Genomic DNA, 27863 nt, shown 5'->3' on the forward strand with positions numbered 1-27863 from the left:
CTGAGTCACTTGTGATACACTGGCTACCAAACATTCACTGTCTCTGAGACAAAGATTCCATGAGCCCATCCCCACGCCAAGCCCCAGCCTGAGAGCCCAGGTCCCAGGGTCTAATTGCCTGGCATGATGCTTTGTCATTCCTGACAGAGGTGGTGGAAATACATATGTAGCCATTGAACTCTCAGAGGTGGGAAAGATACGGCATCCAACTTGCAAACTGGAAGACAAAAAGGAGCTGAATGGAAAAAGGGCCTTTACATTAATTTTTAAAGAAGTCTCACACTAGAAAACCCCATTTGGGCAACCTTATTTTGAGATCCCTTGTCCCAGAGCAAAGCTAGCCAGATTGCCAGGCATGTACAGTGGCAGCCACGCTGGGTGGAACTTGGTAAAGCTGGACCATCACCTTGTCTGTGTGCAAAGCCTCCTGGGAGAATCCACAAAGGAAGTCCCACCTCCCCAGCTCCAGGAGCTGATATCCTGAGCTGGTGGAGTCATCACTTTTTCTCACAGTTCCATTGTCTTTGTATCTCACCCGCATGACCAACTGCTGAGAAGGCAGAAGTGTTTCCTTAAGAAAGCCCAGAAGTCCCCCTTCTTTAGGCCCAAGGTGCATGGGAGAAACTGGGTGGGAGAAGCAGGCTTTTGATGGTGAGGCCTACACTAATATTCACAGGGCCTGGGACAAGCGTATAGAAGGAGAGCCACACACTATATATGCAAATGTTTATAAATCAAGCCAGCAAACTTAGATGAAATAGGTTCTCCTATCTTGGCAAACATACCTTCGAAATGATCTGGAAAGTCAGATTTGGATTTAGAATCTTGGACCCCTCGGAGTGCCAGGCCACAACATGACAGTGTAGGGAGAATCTGCCCCGAGGCCCTGGCCCCTCCCATTCTCCCCTCATGTCCTTGCACCGTCCAACACAGTGATGGACCTCCCACTCAAGCACACAGACACCTAAGCCTGAATATCCAACTTCTGTTCAAATGCCACACTTGGACCTAGGAATGTGCACACTTGAAGCGTGGTCTACCCCTGGGAGAATAGATCCATGGATGATCCTGCAGAGACCCTGGAAGGGGACTCAGGGGTCATTTAAACAGGGAATTCTGGGATTTCAGGTCCCCAGAGAGTCACTTTGGGGGGAGTGGTTTACAGGTGGTGCCTTCTCAGCCCCACAGATTTCTCACCCCATGGGGATGGTTATCGCTGAAGGAGACCCAGGGCAGAGGTCCATCTTGCCCACATCTAAGCATGGTATTGTTGGGGGACCAGAACCGAACCCACTATGTCATCCCAGCTGTGAGACTGGTCTGAACGTTTAAAGAAAACCATCCACTGTACTTCTAAACACACCATAGCCTTCCCGAGGGCTGGCTCTCTGTTGCCTCCTTTACTCCTTCATCTGTCCTAGATCAGCCCCACACAGGATCCTGGGGACCCCTCCTCATTCCCAGGCACCCCAAGGCAGCCCCTCCCAAAGCCGTTTGTCACAAGCACACCTTCCCCGTTCCCCGCCCCCCATCTTGACACCTTACATTGATGCGAACTCTAGCCGCCATCTGCATTGTCAGCAAGGGTTTCTTGATCCAACTTGGGCATTAAGGGACTGATGTGGTTAGTGTTGATGGCTTGAGGTCCCCTTACTGAGAAAGCCAACCAGAAGTGATGCTTCACCTGTCAAGAACACTGAAAACCCAAAACCCGAAGTTCAGGGCCAAGTGTGAGGATGTACAGAAAGGTGTGTGTTTTTTCTTGTCATTTGCGACTCTAATGATGGACTCACCTTGCCCGCTCTTCCCTTTCTCTTACACCTTACCTACCTACTAAAGGAGGAGTTCTTGCTTGGTAAGTGGATATAATCCGCAAAGACATGAGAGAATTTATTAGAAGCCACTCGAGCGCCTTAGCTACCTTCTCCAGGGGGAAAAGGACACACGCAAATATCCGTAGAGAGCTTTTTTTTGTTTGTTTTCAGTCAGACAATTTGACTTCCATTTTTTTTTTTTGTCCCCTCTTTCTTTTCCCCTTTAGTTGAAAACTACTAAAATATCATTTTGTGACCTTGACTTTATATTTTAAAAAAACCTCTCATCTTTATTTCATTTCTTTTCCCCATGTGATATTTGTTTAGGGTCCTATTCGGGCAACTTTTTCTTTAAAAAAAAAAAAGTCAAATTTGTTGAGGATTTGGTTGTCAAATTTTGGCTTTATCTCCTTTTTTTGTTTTTAAGTTTCAAGATATATTTTTTCAGGCCCATAGCCTCCTTTCTTTCCCCCCACTTTTCTTTATTTTTATTATTGTTTTAGGTTAAGGGTGTTTACACCCCCCCCTTCTCTTAAGTTGTTGCTTTTGTTTAATTCATTAGAAATTAAATTTTGTATAATTTCCTTTTTCTTTTGTTTAATCTGGATCGCATGCTTTTTCTCTGCATGATACCTAAATCTTCCAGTTATCCTAGCAGGGGGTAAAAAAAAGATCTCCTTTCTGTGGTATTCTTTCAGGAATTTGTGCTTTTGTTTTTTGGCGTCTCTTCTTTCCTCTCCTCTCTCTCTTTCCTTTCGTTACAGTGCATCATGATGGTAAACATTTCTTGGTTATTTAGACACAGCCCACAGACCCAGCGCTCAGCAGTGTCCAACGGGTGTTTTTGCTTTCAGATCGCTGGGTCGGGGTCTGCTGCTGACCTCTTTACCAAAACAGCCAGCCTGCTCACCACCTACCGAGGACGCTCCCAGGAGTATGACTCAGGCAATGACACCTCCTCGCCACCCTCCATGCAGATCAGCTCGGCCAGGTCTCGGGGTCCGGAGAAGGGGAGCCCCACTGGGGGCCTAAGCAAGAGCCGGGACCCCAACAGTGGCAACACCTCTGATTCAGGGAACTCCTTCACCACCTCCTCACCCCAGAACAAGGGGGCCACTTTGGAGAATCTCTCCCCCACCAGCAGGGGCAGAGAGTCAAGGTCAGTGCACCTGGATGGGAGGAGGGGGTCCTGCCTAAGCTCCACAATCTCAGTCTCTCACCCTAGCACTACACCACACACAAAGACTCCAACTCTTTTATTTGAGAGAAAGAGAGAGAGAAATGGCATCATTTTTGAAAAAAATATCCAAGGATATCAGCTTCAGATATAGCTGGATCCAGGGTCTCGAAAATATGTCATCAGGAATCTGTCTTTCCTATTACATCTCTCAGTTCTGCTTCCCCCTCTCTTGGCTTTATTTTCAAGCAGATCCTCCCAAAGCCTTGGCAAAGATGCCATCCAGTTAACATTCTATCGGTCTAGCCAGCCAATGGAAGGAAAATGCCTCTTTCCCCAGAATTTCAGGAAAATATCAGGGCAAGTGCTCATTGACTCTGCTTGGCCCAGCTTGGGTCACCTGCCCACAGTAGACCAATCACACTGCCCAGGGGCTGCTGTATTCTTGGCTAGAATCTGTCGTATGCCACCATCAGGGCTAATGAGTCTTCCCATGTACACTAAAGCTGGGGAGTGTCTGGTCCTCTGAAGGAAAGGCAGGGTACTGTTATCAGGAGGAGGGATGGAGGCTGGGCAGGAAAAAACAGATGTCAGTTTACCAGTAATCGCAGGAGAAAATCTAACATTTAAAGTCACTGTCATTTTAAAATATACCACAGTATTTACCCAAGCACACTGAAAATTTATGTCCATACAAAAACCTACACATGGATGTTTTTATAGCAGCTTTATTCATGCCCAGATTTGGAAGCAACCAAGATATCCTTCAACAGGTGAATAGATAAATAAACTGTGGTCCATACACACAGTGGAATACTATTCAGCACTAAAAAGAAACAAGCTACCAAGCAATGAAAAGACAGGGAGGAAACTTAAATCCATGTTACTAATAGAAAGAAGCCTATCTGAAAAGGCTGCGTATTCTACGATTCCAACTACGTGACATTCTGGAGAAGGCAAAGCTATGGAGACAGTAAAAAGATCAGTGGTTACCAGTGGTTAGAGGGTAGAGAGGGATGGATCTGCCTGCCTCAGGACATCCCTGGCCTCAGTTCACACCCAAGCTCGGCTGGGAGCCAGGGCTGGGTCAGAGCAAACGTCAATGTCTCCAAGAACAGGCAGTGATGTTCCCAGATATCTACTCATATACTTCAGGGCTGTTATGCAGGAAATACTGAGAATAGCAATAACAACAACAAAAACAACAATAATAATAACAGCAGCTATTATTTATGGAGCCCTGAGGTACTATGCCAGGTGCTTTCCATAGATAATCTTCCTAAACTCCTTCTAAAACCTTTATGGGATAGGTTCTGTTATAATTCTTTTTTAGCTGATGGGGAAACTGAAGCTCAGAGCAGTTAGGAAACTCACTTAATTAGGGCCGGCACCGGGATTGAAACACAGATCTGTCTCCAGAACTGGAGTTAAGCCTGAACGGCATTTAGCAGTTACCTGCTTAACCTGATCTATGTGGATGGCCAAATTAAATAATTTAGACCCAGCCTTTCACTGTGAAATATAAATGATCTTTAAATCCATGGCTATTTATGTCATGTCAGCTATGAGCAGAGGGCAGAATGGAAGAGACATCAGCTCTAAATCAGGGGAACCACAGACGGTAAAGGCAGGGGCTGGCAAGGTAGCAGGGACATGGGCTTCAGGGCTGGACAGATCAGGGTTTGAGACTCTGGGTGGCCGTGAGCAAGCAACTCATCCTTCTGGGTCTTCTCTGTAAGTAAGGGATAATAATAGTGCCAACTTCCTAGGGTTGTTGGGGGCTAAATGAGATGATGTTGTGAAGCTCCCAGGATGTGCAGAGGCTCAGCCTGTTTATTGCACAGCTATTTACCAATGACCTCGGACATATGTCTCAGGCTCTGTCCTGGTGCTGGGATACAGTGTCCAGACAGACGTGAGTCCTGTCCCCAGGGAGCTCCATGTCTGGGGGAGGGAGACAACAATTATAAGACCAAGCGAGCCATCTAGGGGTGGAGGAGACATTGGGGCTGGGGCTGTGATAACACATTGGAGGTCACACAACCAGGCTTAAGGGGGTCGAAAGCCTGAACCATGAGTAGGAGTTGTCAAGTGAAGAGGGTTCCAGGCAGTGGGAATGTTCTAAAGCCTGCAGACAAGGAAGGGAATAGGAATATTCCAGGAGGGACAAGGAGTCCATTATGGCTGGAGTCAAGAGAGGAAAGTGCCAGAGCTGAGACTGGAGTATGAGCAGGGGCTAGGTCACGATGAAACCATATTGATGTTATAGGAACTTGACCCTTGGCCCAATCCCAATGAACATGTCCTTACTGAGAACCAGCAGGAACCCAGCATGGCTCTAGGCAAGGTGAGAATATGACAGGACCCTGTCCTTTGGGTGAATTTGAACAAGCCTCCACCCTTCTTTGGGTCTCCATTCCCCCATCTGCAAAATGGGCTACGCCAGTTTCCCAACTTAAACCAACTACATGTCACTTTCTTGAGTCGTTCCATATCCAGGTACTACTGTTACTCTTATTTACTTTAATAAACTCACTTTTTAATAGAAGGAAACTTGTAGTACTATCTTAAATAGAAAATTTATATCACCTGTCCTAAATAGAAGGCACCTGTGAAAATACATAGGATTCAGACAATGTGTTTAATTCTGGTTAGTTACAGTTGCCTGCCCAAGGTTCTGCGTCTCAGGCCTGCTCTCTCTCTCTCTGGGAGATTGCAAGCATTAAAGAGACAGTAAAAACCCACTAGTACCCAACCCGGGCGTTCTCATTAATATAATCAGAGGGGCTGAAAAAGAGTGGAGAGGGACGAAACCTTCCAGCATGTGATTTGATCATACCCATCATGCACCCTGTGCTACGTGTCCTACTCTGTCTCTGCTCCACTAACATCCGTGGTCCGGGAAGTCTCTCCAGAGGTAGTAAGATGGGGAAAGGTGGATGGGGCGGGGGGGGGGGGTTCTGAGAGCACCACAGCCGAGGCGAAGTAAGGAGGTGAGTATCAGCTCAAGATGCCCTGGACCAGCGGGCAGGCCAGTGCTAACAGCCATTCTCCCCTCTGCAGAGGATTCCGGTCGCCATGTCTGGAATGCACCGAGGTGAAGAAGTCCAGTTTGGTCCCATCCGCAGCCCGGAGCTCCCCCATGCGAGGGTGCTCCCGCAGCTCCTCCTGTGCCAGCACCCACCTCTCCAGCCACTCGTCCCGATCCCCAAACCCCAGGGCCTCCCCCAGGTACACCAGGAGCCGATCCATCTCCTCTGGGAAAAGGTGAGTGCAATTTTGACCCTGGCTCTGCAGCTAGTTAAGGTAACTGGAGATGTCGTCTGACCACCAAGGGACAGGAGTGGAACAGATTTGAGTTTGAATGCCCGTTCTATCTATTACTCACTGGTGGCCTTGGTTGTCAGTTAACCTGTCTGAGCCTTAGTTTCCTCCCCTGCAAAACGAAAACCATAACAATACTTACCCTGAAGGATTGTTCTGAGGACTATAAGACACTTAGATCAGGACTCGGAATATAATATCAGTTTTGATTGTTGTTATTGGCATGAGGATCCATTCATGTGTATCCGTTATCTTCTGCTGCGTAAAAATTATCCCCCCAGTGTAGCATCCTTATCAATAAGTTTTTCCTTAGTTCTTGATTCAGTGCATCAGCAGTTTGGGCTGGGCTCAGCTGAGTGGTTCTTCTTCTGTTCTCTCTTGGGTTCATGCATGTGTCTTCCATCAGCTGGTGGGTTGTCTGGGGGCTGGCTGGTTTGAATGACCCCAGCTGATTCATCTCTGCTCCATGCGGCCTCACATCTTCTAGCAGGCTTGTCTGGGCTTGTTCACATGGTGATGGCAGGGTTCCAAGAGAGAGCAGTAGTGTGCAAGGCCTTGGCTTGGAACAGGCATGACCTCTTCAGCTGTTTTCTTAGCCATTGCAAGTCAGAGGACCAATCCAGATAGATGCAAGGGACGCTCCTCTTAGTGGGAGGAACTGCAAAATCACATTGCAAGGGGCGTGGATACAGGGAGAAGAATTGTGCCCAGGTTTTCACTTTACCACTCAATTCTAATAACCATTGGTTATTGTTTGATTTTCTCATGTGGAATAATGATATGGCAGAATGCAGAGACATGCGATCTCAGGAATTGGAAGATTCCATCCAATCTAATCAACCCACAGCTTCATGGGGTCCAGCTTCCCTCTACAAACAAGAACTTCCAACAGCAACCCAACTATTCATCTTCTGCAACCGTATCAAAGAACAGTTGCTTATGTAGGTGGTTACCTCAAGACCAGTTCATTCAAAATAAGGAGGCAAGGAAGCTAACAGAAATATTCAACATGATATAGTGACATAAGTAGAAGAGCAAATCAGGGTAAAAGGAAAATTGAGAGAAATAAAATTAAATCAGGAGGAAGGTTAAGTCCCAAAGGCATGTCCTACCATTCTGTATGGTTGGCCATCTGTATCTGCAGGTTTCACATCCCTGGTTATGAAAGGCCAGTGTATTCAATATACTATGCCATTTTATATAAGGGACTTGAGCATCTGCAGGTTCTGGTATCTGCAGGGACTCCTGGAATCAATCCCCCACAGATACCGAGGGATGACTGTTGTTGCTATGGAGGTGTGCTGCAAATGTGATTCTGAGCTCCCTGGCAGACAAAGCAAAAAGGGAAATTGTCCCTTTACATTACTAACAAAAAAGATACAAATTGAACCAGTTGCTTGGAAGAGCAGTTATTTCTGATTTTTAAGTATGAAAAATGATTCATATGGCTCCACAGAAAAGGGACACTATGTGGTACAGTGGATAGAAATGCCTGACGTCCTTTCAAAGTGTCCAAAAGCATTATTTCATCGTAACTCTTTTTTATAATGTCTCTCAATATATAGCCAAAGAGCAAGTTGGCAAAGCAAATTTTTCAGGGGCCGTAGCTGGACACTGTCCCAGGGCACTAAGACTGGAGGAGCTATTCCTTGTCCACACTCCTTCCATCACCCTGGGCAACATGTAAGAATAGAGTCCCAAAGTGATGGTTATTATGATCACCTAAGAAAGTAGGAAGGGGCTAAGGAACACCTAGGTGAGGGCAAGTCAGAGCAAGACTTCTTTTCAAACTGAAAAGGATAGGAAAACTTTGCTAGCATTCCTGTGAGGGAAAGCTGGCAAAAACAGAGCATGAGAGAGTGTCCCCCCACTACTCATTCCTGTGCCTGTAGCAGACATTGCTAATCCATCACAGCCCTCTTTCCCACTGAACACAGACATGGCCACATAATCCCTCTGAACCCTGGCAGGAACTACTAGCAGATCAAATCAGCAATTGTGAGATGAAAATTATTTCAAAGACTGAGAAAGAAGGGTAGATGTTCCTAGGAAAGTGGTGGAGAAACCAAGGCAGTCGTTCTCTAAACATGGGAGGCATTAGCAAGAGGGAAGAAGACTGGAAATAGCATAAGGGTTAGTAATTCGGATGCACAACAGTGTAGTCTAGCAGAAGTCAGGAGCACTTTGTAGCCAAACAGACCTGGGTTCAAACCCCTTACCAGCTGAGTGACCTTGAACAAATTATTGGGTTGGCCAAAAGGTTTGTTTGGTTTTTTCTGTAAGATGGCTCTAGTAGCACTTAGTTGTCTTTAACTTCATTCAAAACAATTTTGTTAAGAGTGTATGTGACAGCTGTCATATCGGTGTGCATGAGGGAGGATATTTGGGGATATATGTATATGTATAGCTGATTCACTTTGTTATAAAGCAGAAACTAACACCACTGTAAAGCAATTATACTCCAATAAAGATGTTAAAAAAAAAACAAAAAAGAAAACAATATATTAAAATTAATAAAAGTATTAAATATATAAAATAAACTTTTAAAAAATAAAGTTTCAAAATTTCAAAAAAAGACATCAAAATAGGTGAATTTTTGTGTAGCCATTTTAATATTGGAGGTGGAAGAAAAACAACATTTTCGGCATACTATTCTTTATTATTTCAAGAAAGGTAAAAATGCAACTGAAATGCAAAAAAAGATTTGTGCAGTATATGGAGAAGGTGCTGTGACTGATCGAACGTGTCAAAAGTGGTTTGCGAAGTTTTGTGCTGGAGATTTCTCACTGGACGATGCTCCACGGTCGGGTAGACCAGTTGAAGTTGATAACGACCAAATCGAGACATTAATTGAGAACAATCAACGTTATGCCACGCAGGAGATAGCTGACATACTCAAAATATTCATTCAAATCAAGCGTTGAAAATCATTTGCACCAGCTTGGTTATGTTAATTGCTTTGATGTTTGGGTTCCACATAAGTTAAGCAAAAAAAACCTTCTTGACCGTATCTCCGCATGTGATTCTCTACTTAAACGTAATGAAAACGTTCCGTTTTTAAAACAAATTGCAGTGGGCGATGAAAAGTGGATACTGTTCAGTTGTCTGGAGCGGAAGAGATCCGTGAGGCAAGCGAAATGAACAACCACACCAAAGGCTGTTCTTCATCCAAAGAAGGTGATGTTGTGTGTATGGTGGGATTGGAAGGGAGTCCTCTATTATGAGCTCCTTCTGGAAAACCAAACAATTAATTCCAACAAGTACTGCTTCCAATTAGACCAACTGAAAGCAGCACTCAATGGAAAGCATCCAGAATTAGTCAACAGAAAACGCATAATCTTCCATCAGGATACCACAAGACCACATGTTTCTTTGATGACCAGGCAAAAACTGTTACAGCTTGGTTGGGAAGTTCTGATTTATCCGCCGCCTTTGAATAAGACATTGCACCTTCAGGTTTCCATTTATTTAGGTCTTTACAAAATTCTCTTAATGGAAAAAATTTCAATTCCCTGGAAGACCGTAAAAGGCATCTGGAACAGTTCTTTGCTCAAAAAGATTAAAAGTTTGGGGAAGATGGAATTATGAAGTCGCCTGAAAAATGGCAGAAGGTAGTGGAACAAAAGGGTGAATATGTTGTTCAATAAAGTTCCTGGTGAAAATGAAAAATGTGTCTTTTATTTTTACTTAAAAAGCAAAGGCACTTTTTGGCCAACCCAATATATCATCTCTCTCTGCCTCTGTGTCCTCATCTATAGAATGGGATTGATAATAGTACCTAACCCTAGGAAGTGCTGAGGATTAAATGAGATAATATATACAAAACATTAGTTCAATAAAAATAGAACTACCATATGACCCAGCAATCCCACTACTGGGCATATATCCTGAGAAAACCATAATTCAAAAAGATACATGTACCACAATGTTCATTGTAGCACTATTTACAATAGCCAGGACATGGAAGCAACCTAAATGTCCATCAGCAGATGAATGGATAAAGAAGATGTGGCACATATATACAGTGGAATATTACTCAGCCATAAAAAGGAACGAAATTGAGTTATTTGTAATGAAGTGGATAGACCTAGAGTCTGTCATACAGAGTGAAGCAAGTCAGAAAGAGAAAAACAAATACTGCATGCTAACGCACATACATGGAATCAAAAAAACCGGTACTGATGAACCTAGTGGTAGGGCTGGAATAAAGACGCAGATGTAGAGAACGGACTTGAGGACACAGTAGGGGAAGGGGAAGCTGGCACGAAGTGAGAGAATGGCATGAACATATATACACTACCAAATGTAAAATGGATGGCTAGTGGGAAGCAGCTGCATAGCACAGGGAGGTCAGCTCAGTGCTTTGTGACCACCTAGAGGGGTGGGATAGGGAGGGTGGGAGGGAGGCTCAAGAGGGAGGGGATATGGGGATATATGTAAAGCAATTATACTCCAATAAAGATATTTTAAAAAAATTAGTTCAAAATCTGGCACATAGTAGAATATATAATAATCATATAATAATAAACATTTCCTGTGTGCTGACTATATGCCAAGATGCTAAGTAAGTCACCCTAATTTACACGTTTAATTTACAATTCTATGGGGTAAGTACAATTACCCCCATTTTACAGATCAGAAAATAGTGGCCCAGAGAAGTGAGATCACCTGCCCAAGGTCACACAGCTAACAAGTGGCCAGGATAGGAAGAACTCAATAAGGGGAAGTTGTTGATATCATTATTAACCATCCAAAAGGGAGGGGATTTCATCCTCAGGTAAGGGCTTGGTTCCTTTGTCTGGCCTCCAGAAATAAAAAGGCCTGGAGACCAGCTGAATAAAATGCTGGACAGGCGGGGCAAGCCCAGCAGAGCTCAGCAGGCCCCTCAGAGGCTGTCTCCTCTCTTCCAGGTCCTCCTCCCGCTCTCCCAGCTATTCCTCCAGCTCTGGCAAGAGGAGCCCGCCTAGCAGAAGCTCTAGGTCCCGCCGCAGCCCCAGCTACTCCCGCTACAGTCCCAGCAGGTACCGGCCCCGCTCGTCAGGCTAGGCCCCGCCTCCCAGTCCCCACTCCTTTGCTCAGATCCGCCTGTCTGGCACCGCCTCCTCGACTCGCTTCTCTGGAGCGTCGCCCAAGCCCCGCGAGTTCCTCTCAGGTCAAGCCCTGCCCGGTTACGGATGGGAGATGACTCAGCATCCTAGTGGCTCCCTTTGTCGTGTCTGGAGTGGCAGTGAGGCCCCCAGTACATCCCAGCGTTCTCATGTACCCACCCCAAACACTCCAACGGCCACACCCCAGCCCTCAGACTCTTCGCACACCTAATACTACCCCTCATCCCTATGTCCAGACCCCCCAGTTCTGATTCTTACTCGGCACCTGGGCCCACTTAACAGTCATATCCTCACCCTGCAATGCCCACCTTCAAAGGCTGACACCCCTACACACGCCCAGCTGCAAGGCCCTCCCTCCCCACCCCGGGTACCCACCCATCCATGCAGACTCTCCCCACAGCCGGGTCATTTTCCCTCCCACCTCCCTAGGGGCCCCGTGCAGACCCCATCCCCTGCCCCAGCGGGGGGGGGGAGGGCAAAGGTAAGGAGGAAGTGAGTGCCCCCCTCCCACCGAAAAGCCAGGCCAGCCCCAGCTCCCCAGTAACATCCCCACCGCACCCCTTCAGGGACCGGGACCCCAAGTACAGCGAGAAGGGTTCGCAGCAGCGGGAGCGCGAGCGAGCGCGGCGGAGACGTCGGTCTTACTCGCCCATGCGGAAGCGCCGGAGAGACTCCCCGAGCCACCTGGAGGCGCGGAGGATAACGAGGTGAGGCCAGGAGGCACCCACCTCCGCCCTCACTTCCACTCCCTTCCCACCCGCTGGGGTCTCACACTCTCCCCAGGCCTCCTTAGGGCTGGACTGCAGGATTGTGGGAGCTCAGGGACACCCTGCCCCCCATCAGCCACCGAAATGAAGTTTCTGTTCAAAGCCTCGGGCGAGTCAGCACCCTCAGCCACCGTGCGGGCTTGCAAGAAGGAGGGGGGGGGCCATGGAGGCGGGGCCTAGGCCGGCGGGGCGGGGTAGAATGCAGTGGTGGGCAAAGGGGTGAGCCCAGCCGGAGGAATCGGGTGTGGCCGGAATCTGCGCATGCAGCTGGGGCGGGGGAGGCGGGGCTGGGCCGCAGAAAGAGGTCGGGCCTTGGAATGGGGACCCAAGCAAGGAACAGAACCGGGACTTTGCGTGGGGGCGGAGCCAGGCGGTGGCCACAGACCTCCGCCCTTAGACCCACACGCCCGGATGCAAGGCTTGAATAGACCCATAGGTAATTATACCCTGAACCAAGTGTAGGGAGGGCAAACAGGATTGTTTAGGTGCCAAAAAGACCGGGAGGGAGCCCTAGTGGGTAAGGGGAGGAGCATTGTTCTGGAGAGGAATCTTGGCTCTGCCACTTTCCAGGTGAGCTGGGAAAGTCTCTTCACCTCCCAGAATCTAAGTTTTCTCACCCATGAGCTATTGGAGGAAATAACTCCCAGAAGTATCATAAGGATGAAATGAAAAGGGGCAAAGAGATGTGAATGCAGTTTATAAACTTACATGCAGAACACTAGAACCCACTGTGTTCCACTGTGATGGATTGAATGGTCAGACTAGATGGATGAAGATTCCTGTAACAGATAAAGTCTTGGATGAGAAAGGCCCTAGAAGAGAAGCCTGAGGTCTAAATGGACACAGATTTCTCAGGCCTTGAAATGGAGAGAATGGCTGAATGTTACCCTAAAAATGGCTCTTGACAATCGGTTGGTCTTCCTCCTGGTCCTCCAAGGGTCAGCTACTCAGTCCAGAGACCCACAATGATCCCGGCTACCCATGCCTCCTCCCTGGAGAAGACCTGAAGGGGGAAAAAGAACTTGTGCCCCAGATAGTAAGGCAGGGTAATGGCATTGCCTTCTCAAATGTCTCACAGAACACCCTGCCTTGGCCTGGCACGCAGGAAGGGAGTCCTACACCCACTGCCTTGACTTTTGAAGGTATCCTTGGAATGGACTTGGAGGAAGGCTGAGATGAAGAGAGTGGCATTTCCAAAAGACGCTCTGGCTTCTGTACTCAACCCCAAATAGTCCATCTTGATGAACCCATTCAGTGCTTCCCAAACTTCCATCCCCCACTTTTGCCTTGTCTGATTATTAAGTGTACCATTTACTTAATTTTCTGTAAATAGATGTGCTCTTTTTTTTAAGAGGTCCATACATTTATTTCAAAAAGAAACTTGATGCACTGCAGTGAGTGGAAAATCAGCCTCTTTTTTTTGCCATAAATAGAAGGTTCTAGTAAAAATAAAAATAGCAAAACAAAACTGTTGCCAGCTGGAGGTTCTCTCTGAGCCCAGCCTTGCTGTGTTAAAAAAAAAAAGTGAGATTATGACTTTTCAAAACATATCAGCAGTAGACTGAAAGCATCTCCTTGATGTTCTCAGGACTGCAAGGGAAGAGTATGGGAATTTTTTTCCCTGAGGAGCTGGGAAATGTCTCTTGGGACATCGCCTGTGCTCCCGGATTGAGGCTGGGAGGAGCCTTGCCCTCATGCCTTCTCCCTCTGGTCCCTGCAGTGCCCGGAAACGCCCCATCCCCTACTACCGTCCCAGCCCCTCTTCGTCCAGCGGCCTCAGCAGTGCGTCCTCCTGGTACAGCCGCTCAGCCAGCCGAAGCTCTTCCCGGAGCCCGAGCCGCAGCCGCAGCCGCAGCCGCAGCCGCAGCCGCAGCCGGACCCACACTAGCAGCAGCTGCAGCTCCCGCAGCCCCAGCCTGGGCTCTCGGAGCCGGAGCCGGAGCCGGAGCCGGAGCCAGAGCCGGAGCCGGAACCGGAGCTACAGCTCAGCAGACAGCTACTCCAGCACAAGGCGCTAAGCAAAGGCCCTCCCTTGAGCCAGCTGCCTGTGGTGCCCCTTTCACTCTGCCAGCCTCCCCCACTCCCTGCCCACCCTGCCTTCTCCTTGGTACAGACATTGAGGGCTCCTGGGCCCTGTCCTTCCTGCTCTCCTGGGGGCGGGAGGAAAAGAGGGTATGGGGGCTTCAGCCTCTGTGTCGAGCTCCCAGGAGCCTCCGCCACACCACCCTGGGGCTCAACTCAGGCCTGAGCATTTGGAGTGAACCACCTTCTGTTGGCACAGAGAAACCTCAAAGGTTTGTAAGAAGCGTTGGGTCCGTGACTCAAAAGTTTGGGTCTGGCCAGGAAAATGTAGAGAGAGTTCTGCTCGCCCACTGCTGGCAGGCTGCATACGAAGGCCAGTGGTACTTCCTCACACCTGCCCTCGTTCTCCTCTCATTCAGTCTCATGGCTGCATGTGTAGGGACCCTGATAGGAGTGAGGGGTGGATGTTAGAAGAGACCAAGGGCACTTCAGGCCCAGGAGAGGGGTCAGGCCTTTCAGCTCCCCACATAGGCCAGAGCCAAAGCTAGAGGCTGTTGGGTCCTAGAAAGGGAGACACGTGGGTAGGGGACATGGACATTTCAGTTGGTGGTAGGTGTCGGGAGATAGGAGATGGACTCTCGGGCCGTGAGTGTAGAAGCAAAAAAGAGGGGGTCAGTCTGCTGCCCGCAGTACCTCCACGTGGTCAGGAAGACGGGCCCAGTAGTTTCTAGCCGGGGAGAGAGGCCGCCGCACCGTTTACACGAAATGCCTCTTGGCGGCTCACACGGACCCGGCGACCTCTGAGAACGGGCACGGCGGACAGTCAGGATAGCCTGGTCTGCGGCCCCACTTCCCAAGTTTGCCTCAGCCCTGTTAGCTGGCAGCAGCTTCATTCCACGGGACCATCTGCTGAACGTTCACCAGTGCCGTGGCCAGCTGCCAGTCTGCAGCGCCAGCCTGTCTGGCCTTACCCTCCGGTTGGCGCCTGCCGGCCCCCTGCTCACTGCCCAGACTGCCACACCCTGGATCCCCCCCAGTGCAGCCCAGCACTCACCCACCCTCAGCCTAAGTCACCTCCTTTGCCTTTCAGGAATTTTGCCAGGATGGGGCACAGCAGCTCAGGTTTGGGGGAAAAGATCCAAATCCAGAGAGTCTGGGGGAAAGGGGCTTGGATGCTCTGCAGCTCCCACTGGTTTCCGGAGTTTCGTACCAGCTCGGGAAAGCCCCACCTTCATTTCTGCCCTCGCCCCACTTCCCCCCGCCCAGGGCTGGGCAGCGAGGGTAAGTTGATCTCCAACACACAAATACCACCAGCTGCTTCACCCATGGAAGGCCCTGAGAACAGGGGCATGAGGGAGAAGATCCTTAAAATAAACTCTTGGGCATCCCCCTCACCAGCTGACTGGCTTTCCGGAGCCTTGCGGGTGAGTTTCCAGTTTGTGGTGCCAACAGCAGCAGGACAGGGCGTGGAGGGAGAGGGTGAAAGGGACAGTTCCCAGCTTTGGATGCTGGGGCTTTGGGAAGCAGAAGCCAAACATTCTTTATCCCTTACACCCCCGGGGGGTTGGGGGGGAACATTTGAAAAAAAATCCTTTTTCTTGGAAGCAGTGAAATCCTCCCTCCCGGTCTTTCCCATCACATCAGCCCGTGGGTCCAGAAACTGCCCTGCAGCCAACCGGAAAGTCCTTCCTCCACTGGGAGAGCGGGGCCAGGCGCCAGGGCGGCAGTGGAGGACCTGGCCTTTCCACGATGCCCTCTGGCCCAGACCTGGGCCCCACCCGCCAAGACTAATGGATGCCAGTGCTATCACCGCAGAAGGCCTGATGGCAGGTGCCTGGGCCAGGGGCAGGTGCCCTGGGAGGGCATGTACAGCAACTGTAAATAACCCTCTTCCCCGCCCAGGAGTCCACACTGGACTCCAGTCTCCATGGAGACAAAGGCTTTCTGGAGCCACAGAACCTCCTTAGCAGGACGGCAGTGAGAGACCCAAGAGCCGGCCCCCCGGTCCAGACTGCCTTCCTTCAAGCAACTCTAGGGGGTCATCTTGCCGGGGGCTCCTAGCAAACCTCTTATTTATCTTATTTATTTATTTATGGTTATTTATTTATTTATTTATGGGATTCTCGCTCTCTCAGTTGCCGTTAGCAGTATTCAAGTATTTATTTATATGGAGAGGGCTGTGTGTGTGTGTGTGTGTGTGTGTGTGTGTGTGTGTGTGTGTGTCTGTGTTTGGGGAGGAGGGGGAACTTCTACAGTATTTTTGTGCATCTCTCTTTTTTTTCCCTTATGTCTCCATGGATGGGTTTTGAGAGGCTGGATGTGGATGGGAATGTTGGCCTTTTCCCTGAAGGGGAGACTCACAGAGCTCTAAGCTTGGAACACCCTGGAGGTGGCCCGGAAGCACTGCAGACCAAAGGTTCATGACTAAGTCCACGTCCAGTGAGGTTCAGGCCTGCGCTCCAGCCCCCTGCTCCACCCCCCGCCCCCAGCTACCTAACTGAGGTACCAGAAAGATGAAAACAGTCAAGAGGCTTACGAGCTAAGGTGCTGACCTGACATGGTAGAGTCACAGCTGACATGGGGGTTAGAGTCTAAAGTTAGCATGTAAGGCAAAAGCTGCAGAGTCTAAATCACCTGTGAAAGTCCTTTAGGAAGGCACCCAATGTGAGACAGATGTGCACATCTTAATCTCACCCTTGTTCCAGGGCACACAGTTAGTGGGTGAGATCATTTGCTCTTCTGAGCCTACCTAGTTGGTTTCATGTAAGTTACACATGCTTCTGACTCCCCCTTAGCTAATTTCTCCCCTTCCCCTGAGAGCTCAAGGCTGCTCTGTGGACATGCCTGCCTTGTGACGAGGTTATCAGCCATCCTGGGAGAGACACACAAACCCAAAGCAAAAGCCTTTTTCTGTGATCTCAGAAGAGAGCACACAACTATTTCTGAAATTAGAAAACAAAACAAACAAGATGAAAGGAGCAGCCGGAAGTTCCCACCAAGAAGGTCATTTTGGAACCTGTCCTGGGAACCAGGATCCAGAGGTCTTGACCAGCCCTGCCTCTCTGACCAGCTAGCAGCGTCTTCTGGCTGCTGGCTGGAGGGGGCCCCTGCCCTTTCCAAAGTCGCTCTTCACTGCCTTGACATGGCCAGCTCGCCTGGTCCAGCTTTGGGTTTGGTGAGACTTTTGCAACATCCCTGATTGTTTCCCTGGCAATGTGACTTTACTCTGCCCTAACCCAAGCAAGGGGGTGCCCCTAGCCTGGGAAAGTTTGCAAGAGCTTAAATGCCTCCTGGGAGAAAAATCTGTCCCCTCCCTGTCACTTGGTGTGTTTCTCGAATTTCCTTTACATTTCCTTTTTTTCCATCCAAAAATAAAACTGTTTGGGGGCCACTGGTAAACCTTGTTTAACCAGAGCTCCCAATCCCTGGCACTGCTGTTCCTCTGCCTACTTCACCTTCATTACACTTCTGCTTCCAGGGAATAAGACAGATTGCCTCAAGCCTGCTCATGGTGAGGACTTATTTTTAAAAGCAGTATGGAAAAAGGGAGGGAGATGTGGTTTGAGGTCAAGCAACATTCAGCCGTTCGACCTTCCTGCTATGGATATTCCCTGGGTGAGTGGAGCTAGGCAAATTGCTTCCTTTCTCTGGGCCCAAGTTTCCACCTTTGAGTAGTGGAGGAATTTTTGAGATACAACCCTAAACGTTGACCTGAGGCCTGGGCAATTCTTCAAAGTCAGCGTGAGTTCACTGAGACTTAGAGAAAAAAGGAAAACATCCTCAAACATTTTTAGGAGGTTCTCAATCATGAGAATAAAACCTAAAAGCAATATGTGAACTCCCTCCAGTTGATTCAGAAAAGCTAATTCAAATCCCCCACCCAGGGACATCCAGGGTTGGACTGCATTCCTACCTCCGCGTTGTCCCTTCTTTGATGGAAAGTCAATCTTTCAGAAGCAAAAGATTAAAAATAAAACAGAAATTATGATGTTTGAAAGACACGAGGGTCTCAGTCTCAGCGAGCCCCCATCTCTTCATTTACTTAGACCCATCTTCCTTTCCAAAAGGCGTTGCTTGAAGAGGCCAACATTTGGGGTGCTTCCAAAGGTTTGAAAGCACATTTTTTTCTTCTCGAGTCCCACTTCCATCTTTTCTTCTGCTGTATTCCTTTCCACGAATATTCAAAATAGTCTCAGGTGCATGTGTCTTGCTTTGTTTTCTTCTCCAGCTGAATAGAAAATGTTGTCTGGTTAAAAAGAAAGAAAAAAAACAAAAAAGGCTCCTCAAACCACACCTCCTCTCCCACTGGCCAACAGTGTCCAGCTGAGGAGTTTAGGGTAGATGCAGTGTCATCAAGCAATGCTTTGTTGTGACCTCTTCCTTCTCACTTCCGTACCCATGAGCCAGTGATACTGATGGAGTTGTTGTCTCCCCTCTGTCTGTGGCTGTTGTTTTGGGTTATTTTTGGTTTTTAGAGGGGTTTTTTGTTTTGTTTGTTGGTGGTAGTTGTTTTGCACTGTAAATACCATGATGGGGATCCCTCATCAGAACGTATCTTATTTAATAATTTATTTCCTATTTATTGAGTGGTATTGGGAGAGGTGAAGGACCACCTCTTCTCCCGAATTGCTATTGGAAATCAGTCCATCTCTCAGCTCCGGGTGCAGCTGTCTGCAGTGGGGACGTTATCGCCCAGGTAATGAGTGCTAGAATCACCCAGCAAATTGGAATTGGTGGAAATGGAGGCTTCATTCATACAGATTAAGCTCAAATGGAACTAAAACACTGGTTATCTCCGGGAAATCCTCATTGAGATGGAAATTAATTGAGGAATGAAATGCTTGCGCACAAACTTAACTTCTATTAAAAAGTCACAACTCCTTGAAAAAGAGAGAGAGAACAAAAAATTGTAATTGCTTTTCTGTGGCCAAGAAAAGCTATGCCTCATCTTCTAACGAGCTGAGCCAAAGAGATGGGAACAGCATTCTTTTGTGGTTTTCTTGCCTGTATGTGTCTGTCTGGGTGAAATGGAGTGGTTCTCAGGCCTCAGTCTTATCATCTGTAAAATGGGGCTTGGCCTAAGTGTTCTTGGCAGGGTGGAGGGGAGGGGGTTCTAACTCTGATGCTGTGAGTTCCAAACTGTCAGATATAGGGTCTCTCGTGTCTTCTGTAGGTTGAAGGGCCAGAAGAAAATAAAGAAGCAGGGCATGGACTCCATTTGCAGGGTGAGGTGGGAGTAGCTGAGTCCTGCAGGCAGACACGGGAGACCTCCAGGTGCTGCCCCCTGGGAACTCTTGCGGCCTGGGTTAAAGCTGTCTGTATGAGCTTGGACTTCTCTCCAAGCCCAGCCATCCAGTGTATTCAAAGGAGAGACCAGGATGTCTTTGCCCGTGCTCTGGATTTCACCACCGTGTGTCGTGTCAGGCCATGTTTTGTACAATTGTTCAAACAAGCCAGTGACACAGGTCATATTTCCACTTTTCAGATGAGAAAACTGAGGCCTGGGAAGGGGGAACTGACAGTGCCCAGGGTCCCTTGAGCTCCGATCTGCCTGACTCCACGCCCCACCCACGCTCTTCTCGGTAGCTCTTTCTTGCCAGGCCTAGGCTGTGAGGACTTCTCTGTGTGCTGTATCTTTTCTCTCCCAATACCCAGCTGTTTCCTCCAGCAGTCATTGGCCAAGGACCTAGTAAAATCTACCACATCAGCCCTGGGGGCTTGATCCACATTGGGGGCTGGAACTCCCACCTGGAAAACCCCAACCTGGGGGACCCACCACCAGCCCAACTCAGCCTGAGCAGCCGTCCTCTGCCCGCGTGCCCACATCAGAGGGGGAGAAGCTCCTGTGTTCTCCAGCATCCTGGGACCCTGTCCTCTACCCAGTGACACAGTGGCCATGGCTTGTTTGATATCTGGTGTCCACAGCTAAGCATAACCTACCCGAGGTTTCCGATTTTTTTCAGCCTGTACGAAACGTGTCTCTGTTCTAATAAAAGGTTCCATGGTATGGTGTTCTCATCCGCGGCCCAGTGTGCTCTGTCTACATAGGGTGCCCGGAAGCAGAGGGGGGGTGGCTGGGAGACGGGGACAGAGAAGAGCCAGGCGGCACCTGCTTTTGTGCTACACATCATCACAGTGCCTGTCTCGCTCCTTTCCTCAAAACAAGCCTGTAAGTATTTTGGGTTCATACACACATTCATAGCAGCCACCTTTCCCTAAGCCTTTTTACCTTAGTCTTCAGCACAACCTATATTAGGTATAGGTATTAAGATCTCTTTTCTACCAAGAAGGAAACTGAGGCCCAGAAAAGCAAAGTCACCAGCCCAAGGTCACAGAATCGATGATAGGATCCCGGCGGGCTGACTCCAGACCGCAGGCTGTTCACTGCTCTGCCCTACAACACATCTGCTTATGCAGTAAGTGACCACTTTCCTTTGGTACAATGGTTTTTCTCCGAGGCCTTCACGGTCAGGAGGAAGTTCAGCGCAGGGCACAGAGTCCAGAGACCTGGATTCTAGTCTGGACCCCGTCCTTATTAGCGGTGTACCACGGAGCAAGGACCACACCCCATTGGTGGCTCGGAAAAAACCAAATTGAGTGCATGCAACGCGCTCAGTGAATGTTAGTGAGCATGATGACTATTTCCTAAACTGAGCTATGGGAGGGGCGTCCGGAAAGACAGCCTAAAGTAACCAGCTCGGAACAGTGGGGGGCCCCCCGAGACCCCGTGGAGGCCTCCGGAAATGTTCTCAGTGTCGGGTGTGAAAGTTTCTTTCCGTGGAGAACAGGGGTTGAAAACACCTGTGGGGACAGCCAGGTGAGGAAGTGTACAGGGTTGGGACTCATGGAGAGCCCAATATACCACTGCCAGGGAGAGCTCTCAAATTGGTGTTGCCACATCTCCCAAGTTCTCAAGAGACCCTGAATTTTTAGATAGAATTTCCTGATGTTTAAAATGTTCATAACTCATTCTTTTCTCAAACACTATGTGGGTCCAAAAAATTACACGCACACACACACACACTATATATATATATAGGGGCCAGAGGCCAGGGGCCAGAGAGGAGGACGTGCCTCAGCCCCACGCTCATCCGTACCCCCAGGGCTACTGGGAGGTTGTTTCAGCCCCTTGTTTACAGGCGAGTGTGTTATTAATTAGCTACGGGAGAAAGATCGAACAGAACAGGTTACCACCATCCCTCTGGAAATCTTCCTTGGGAGTCATTTGGATGGGATCACCTCCCTGGGGTAAATCCAAAGCTATCTATCACCACTCCCTCCCTGCCCCGTGCCCCCTGCCCCACCTCATGCACACTGATTCCTTCCTTCCCAAATTGGCTTGGTTAAGGCAACCACCAGTGTCCTCTTTTGAGGCTTCATCAATAAATAATAATATAATAATAATAATTACCTTTTATGGGTCAATTATGTGCCAAGCCCTTTGCATGCATTAACTTATTTCATTTTCCTAAACCCCAGTTAGCCCCATTTGACAGAGCAGAAAATTGAGGCTCAGGGAAGTCCATGTAGCTAGTGGGTATTTGAACCGAGGTCTGTGGGCTGCAGGGCCATTTCTGCTGCACCTCTCTACTCCCGAAGGTGTGAGCCCCATCTGCTCAGAGCTAGCCCTCCCTAAGGGCTTCTGACGACTTTTTCTGGAAAACGTGTCTGCCAGGAGGTGGTTCCTGTGATGCCAGCCGCCTCCTAGTGACTCGTGGAGGAGGTCTTCGCCCTTCTCTCCGTGTTCTGGCTCCCAGTTATGGGGCTCTTGTGTTTTTTTCTTCCTGCGATTGGCCTGAACAGGTGACCCAGCCCTCCCAGTCTCCAGGGGAGACAGCCCTGCTTCCAGAAGTGCCTCTCTTTCCGGCCAGGTTGGCGGCTGCCCAGGGATGGAGCAGAGGCAGCGTAAACCCTGAACTTCTCCAGCCGCAGGGGCACACGCAGCCCCTCCACCAGGTGAAGACAAGCAGACAAGCAGGGGGTGGGGGCAACATCAGAAAATAAAAGTCCCCAAGGGGCAGGGGCCCCTAGTTGGCTTAATGAGGAGAGCAAACCGAGCCCTCTCTGGGCCCTAGTTACTCCACCTGATAAAAGAGGTTGGCTTAGACCGGTGTTTCTCAACCCTGGCTCTACATTAGAAACACCTGTGACCTTTACAGAACCAGCCACGCCCAAGTCCCACCCCCCCACCACAAATAAGAATCGCCGAGAGTGGTTGCCAGTCAGCCATCTTTTTAAAGGCTTCCCAGGTCATTCTAATATGAAGCCAGGACTGAGAACCACTGAGTTAGGTGGCACCTAAGATGTCATCTGCCGTCCAGATTTGATGATATCCTGTGGTGTGGTACGAGCTGCCATCGTGGCACTGAGAACACAAGGAACAATGGCCACTCTTGTAGAGGACCTGCTCTGTGCCGGGCACGATTCCAAGCGCTTCATGGATATTGACACAAATTACTTATGTGATTTCAACCTCACATCCTTATGAGGTAGGTGTTATTTTATGCCAATTTTACAGATGCAGAAACTAAGGCACAGACGGGGGCCTCGGGTCACACAGCTAGTAGGTGGCACAGCTGGATGCTAGAATGAGGGTGAGTCCAAAGGGACAGCTAAAACAGCCTTGGAGGTTCAAGGAAGGCATTGCAGAGAAACTGACATCTAGGCTAATGCCTGGGCAATGAGTGGAGTTGGCCAGGCCAGAAAAGGGGGCCCAAGAAAGAGGAGGGAGGGGCGGGGATCGCAGGCAGGGGCGACTGCATGTGTGCGGGACCAGAGGAACGACTTCACCTGCCTAGAGTGGGGCTCTGCCCCCTGCCTATCCTGTGCATTCCTTCCATGGCGCTTATTACTATCTGTAATTAGTGTGTTTACTTGTTTATGTGTTCGCTGCCCATCTCCAAGAGGACAGAAGCCTTGCCTGCCCCGTTCATCCCCGCTCCCGGTATGCCCAGCAGGAAGTGCCGGCCCTGGCATGATTTTTTAAAGGCAGTTTCTGAGAGTGAGGGCTTGGGAGTCTGAAAGACCCGGGTTTGAGCTTGACTCTGCTACTTCCTAGCTGAGTGTCTCTGTGTAAGTGGCTTAACCTCTCTGAGCCTCAGGTGCCTCGTGTTTCCAATGGGGACAATGAAGGTATCCATCTCATAAGGGTGCCCTGGAGATGGATAGAGGTGATGCGTGTAAGCACTTAGCCCAGGGCCTGATGGAGGTAGTGTCCTTGTTACTGATCCTAAAAAAGTTGGGGGTTGGGGGTAGGCTGGCTGAGTTGCCTAGGTACCCTCCTGATAAGTTTCTGGGATGGTGCCGGGTCACCTTGGCAAAAGCTCAAACAGCCTCTCTTCTCGCCTTTCATCACCTCGAACACCGAGTTCTCAAGAGAGGCGCTCCCAGCTGCCACCCTCCATAAATATCTCCTCCACTTAGAAGAATCCAGAGTCTCCTCAGAGCTTGGCGATCTCCCCACATGTATCCCCACCCTGACATTTCATCAACATTTTCTACCAGAGTAGTTCTCACATCCCTCCACCAGTGGAAGGACACGGGGCATCATTCAGGCATTTGTACCCAGAGCAACAGGGGTTTCCACTCCCTCTGAGTCCTGGCTCTGAACCTTCTATAACTATGGCCAACCTGTGGCCAGGTGACTCATGGCAGGTTTTCTTTTCTCCCTGGAGTCTCTCTCACCTCAAATCCTATCTCTAGGTTAAGTAATCTTAACCTAAGGGAATCCATGACCTCCCGTGCTTGGGCTTCAGAGAGTCCATGAATCATCTGACTTCCCATGCCAAGTTTATGTATGAAACTATCAGCATTTTGATGCAGAGAAGTACATATTTCCCCCCAGTTTTCTAAAAGAACCCAATTTGAAGCCTTTAGGACTCTTCTGCAAAATCTGTCTTTACTCTCTCAAGATGCGGCAGAGTTTCTAGTTGCCTCCTGATAGCCATCGCCCTTTCATCCACAGTAATAACCCCCACCCCAATTTTTAACTGGGCTCAGGGCCACCCAGAATAAAGACTGCATTTCCCATCCTCCCTTGCAGCTGGGGTGGCCATGTGGCTAATTTTGGCCAGTGAGAAAAGGCAGAATTTTTACATGGTTGCTTCCAGAAGTTTCTATAAAAGAGATTTGTTGTGTGCTTTTTGTTTCTTCCTCATCCCTTCCTTCTTCTCGCTGGCTGGAATGAGGACATGATGGCTGGAGCCAAGGTGGCTCCTTGGTCCATGAGATGGCTTCGGGATTGGAGTCCATACAGATGGGGCAGTAAGATGGAAAGGTGTCAGTCCCCAAGGACCGTGTAGAGCAGAGCATCATGCCAGCTCAGACAGAATGTCTCTGGACTTTAATATTAGGAAGAACGAAACCTCTCTGTTCTTATAGCCACTGTTATTTTGACCCTCTGTTGTTCTCAGCTGAGGCTAATCCTACCTCGTATTCAGGGTGAATCTAAGCCAGCCCTGAGAAGGAGACATCACGTTTATATCTCCCCTTGTCCATCTCTGTACCTCCTCCCAGAGACTTCAACCTTCCTCCCCCTCCCAGCACAGACCGTGAGAACGCTCTCAGGCTGAGCCCTCCTAAGAGCTGTCATCCCCAGACCTAAAAAAAAAAAAAAAGTTTCCAAAGCAGGTGCCTGGTGTCACGGTCACCAACTGGTCAAACCACCTCCTGCACTGACCTCAGAGATATCTGGGAAAGGGGACCTCAAGATTATAGACTTTCCAGCTCTCCCCAGAGATCTCAGAGTGACCCTCTGCTAAGTGCTTTGTAATGGCATTCTGCCTAAATGTCCCAAACTGGGAGGAATAGATACCTCTTTCCCAGGCAGGTCTCTCCATAGAGAAGGAGAGAGAACGATTTACCCGTCAGCACAATGCTATAGCAGCGAGAAGTTCTCTTGAAGGAACACCAACAGCCACAAAAGGACAGAACTCGGAAAACTATTCATCAGAATAGCCTGGGTTATGCTGTACCAACAAATAAACCTCAAATGTCAGAGTCTTACGAGAACAGAGCTTTATTTCCCATCCAGCAGGGGAACGCCTCTCATGGATGATGGTGGTGACCAGAGTGCAGAAGGAAAGGGGAGGCACCCAAGGGTCCTGCCCTCATGGAGCTGAGGTCTCCCTGGGACTATTATATTAAATGCTTGGGACTGGCATTGACAGACATCACTTCTGCTCACAATTCATTGGCCACAACTAGTTACATGGCTTTTCTCAACCACAATGGCGTCTGGAAGTGCATCGCTACCTACCAAGTGCCCAGAATTGTACTGAATCCCGGTGGTGTGCCAGGTACTGTTTTAGGTGCCAAGGACAGAGCCCTAAGTGACAGAAGTCCCCACCCTCAGCCCTCGTGACGCTCTCATGCTGATGGATTACCAAAAAAAAGAAAAAGCCCCAAATAATAGAGTGGTAAAATGTAACTGTCAGGGCTTCCCTGGTGGCGCAGTGGTTGAGAGTCTGCCTGCCAATGCAGGGGACGCGGGTTCGAGCCCTGGTCCGGGAGGATCCCACATGCCACGGAGCAACTAGGCCCGTGAGCCACAACTACTGAGCCTGCGCGTCTGGAGCCTGTGCTCCGCAACAAGAGAGGTCGCGACGGTGAGAGGCCCGCGCACCGCGATGAAGAGCGGCCCCCGCTCGCCGCAACTGGAGAAAGCCCTCGCACAGAAACGAAGACCCAACACAGCCAAAAATAAATAAATAAATAAATAAATAAAGCCAGAAAACATCTTAAAAAAAAAAAAAAAGCGAATTCTTATTAAAAAAAAAAAAAATGTAACTGTCAGTTAATGGCCAGGGCTATGAAGAAAAAGAAACCAGCTGATGTGAGAGAACATGATAGGAGAAGGTTTGTCCAAGTAAGCGACATTTAAGTAGAGACACAAAGTGAGAAACCAGAGATGCAGAGATTTGGAGAGGAGTGTCACAGGTGACTGGAAGGTCCTCGGACTGGAATAAGTGTGGCTCTTCCGTCCCAAGGGCAGAAAGAAAGCCACTGGGACTTCAGCTCAGTGGGCAAGGGGTGGATGGTAGCAGGAAATCAGATCAGAAACGTAACTAAGAGCCTTTACTTCCTTCGTAAGACTTTTCAGCATCTAAAGGTATTTAAATTGTTGATTGGATTATTTGTTTATTGATAGATGTGAGAGCAGAGACTTTCACCTCATTCACTGATTTCTCTAGCCCCTAGGGTGGTGCTTGGCACATAGGAACTTAATAAATACGAAGTGAATGAATAAAAGAGTGAATGAACGAATGGGTCTCTTCACTCCCTGCCTCTGCTTGTCCTCACATGTTCATTGCAGGGCACCACCATCCACCTGGTCGCCCAGGTCTAAAAACTCCTAACCCTCCCCTCCCATCCAATCACGTGGTCAAATTGCTTCTCCTTCTTTACTATATCAAGGATTATATCCACCCTTCACCTCTTCTTAGCCAACAGGCCAGGCCTCTCCTAGCCCAGGCCACCATCTTCCCCGGATCCTACAACAAAATCTTTGCTGGTCTCCCTGGAGTCTTGCCCTGTAATACACTCTCCATGAGCAGCTCGTGATTTTTCTGGAACATCACATCTCATCACATCACCCTCCCTCTCCAGACAGGTCAGTGGATCTTCAAAGTGCTCAGGACAAAGTCTAACTCCTTAGTGGGGTCCACGAGGCCCTACGTCATCTGGCCCATACCCACCTCCTCGACCATGTCCCCCTCACAATCTGTGCCGACAATTACTCTGTGAGATAGGTACTGTTATCATCCCCATTTTACAGCTGGCAAGACAGAGATTCAGAGAGGCTAAGACAGTTGCCCAGAGCAGCACAGCTAACAGGATTCAATCAGGGCGTGTTCACATTCTTACCCACCATGGTTTACTGTCTTTTATAAGTGGTTAATGCTGGCACTCTCACTCCTTAAAAAATCTGGTTCCCTGGCTCAGAATAACTATTTGAGTTATGAAAGGGGTCTCAGAAGTCATGATGAAAGGAATAAGTAATGGGGAATAAGTAAAGGGGCCCCTGAGAGCCGTTAGCCAGGGCTGTCCGTGTTTGAAGATGGTGGAGAGACCTGACCCCTGACTCCCTTCTGCAGCCACAGGCAGCTAAGATCCAACCCCCTCCGTGGAGTCCACCGAGCCCCCGCCCCGCCCCGGCTCTGAGCAGCTTGCACGTCAGTAACACCTGAGGATCCTCTGGTTGACACCACGATGGCTCATCCCAGGCAGCCTCCAGGCTCCCAAATGTGAGTGTCTCTCGGTGTCGTTTGTTCTACTGAGAAGGTCTGGACGGACTGGTAGAAAGTTCGAGAGAGGAAGGCCCAGTGAGAAGATGAAGGGAGAGGTGGGCCGTGACCTGCAGCTCAGCTGCGGTCTGTTGGGCCCGGCTGGGTTTGGAGAGCTGGTGCTCTGGCCGGGCGTGCGGCGGGGGCCAGGCGGCCCAGCTTCCTGGGCAGCTGAAGGTATAGGCTTAGGAGCCAGTCAGCACAGGCCTGACTCTGTGCCTTAGAATTTTCCACATAGAACAGGAGTAACAGTATCCCACTGCCTCTTAGGGTTTTTATGAGGATGAAGAGAGAAGACAGACAGGGATTTTAGCAGAGCTCAGTCTTGACATAACCGGTCTTGAATAATGGTGGGTTCATTACTGTTT

The 27863-nt window shown here is 49.1% G+C and overlaps 1 protein-coding gene across 2 annotated transcripts in view; it reads left to right on the plus strand.

Moving 5' to 3' along the window:
• The window catches only part of SRRM4 (serine/arginine repetitive matrix 4), a 168768-nt gene extending 148561 nt beyond the window's left edge, over positions 1 to 20207 (plus strand). Inside the window, exons 9-13 of one of the 2 annotated variants that reach the window (XM_057527383.1) lie at positions 2669 to 2973; positions 6055 to 6258; positions 11226 to 11336; positions 11990 to 12130; positions 13911 to 20207. In XM_057527383.1, coding sequence (XP_057383366.1) covers positions 2669 to 2973; positions 6055 to 6258; positions 11226 to 11336; positions 11990 to 12130; positions 13911 to 14208 — 1059 coding nt within the window. In that variant the 3' untranslated portion in view covers positions 14209 to 20207. Of the gene's footprint in view, positions 1 to 2668; positions 2974 to 6054; positions 6259 to 11225; positions 11337 to 11989; positions 12131 to 13268; positions 13355 to 13910 lie in introns of those variants that run through there. The other variant, XM_057527385.1, reaches the window with a different exon arrangement.
• The last annotated feature ends 7656 nt before the right edge of the window (positions 20208 to 27863 follow it).

Source organism: Balaenoptera acutorostrata, chromosome 13, assembly GCF_949987535.1.
Source record: "Balaenoptera acutorostrata chromosome 13, mBalAcu1.1, whole genome shotgun sequence".
NCBI lineage: Eukaryota > Metazoa > Chordata > Mammalia > Artiodactyla > Balaenopteridae > Balaenoptera > Balaenoptera acutorostrata.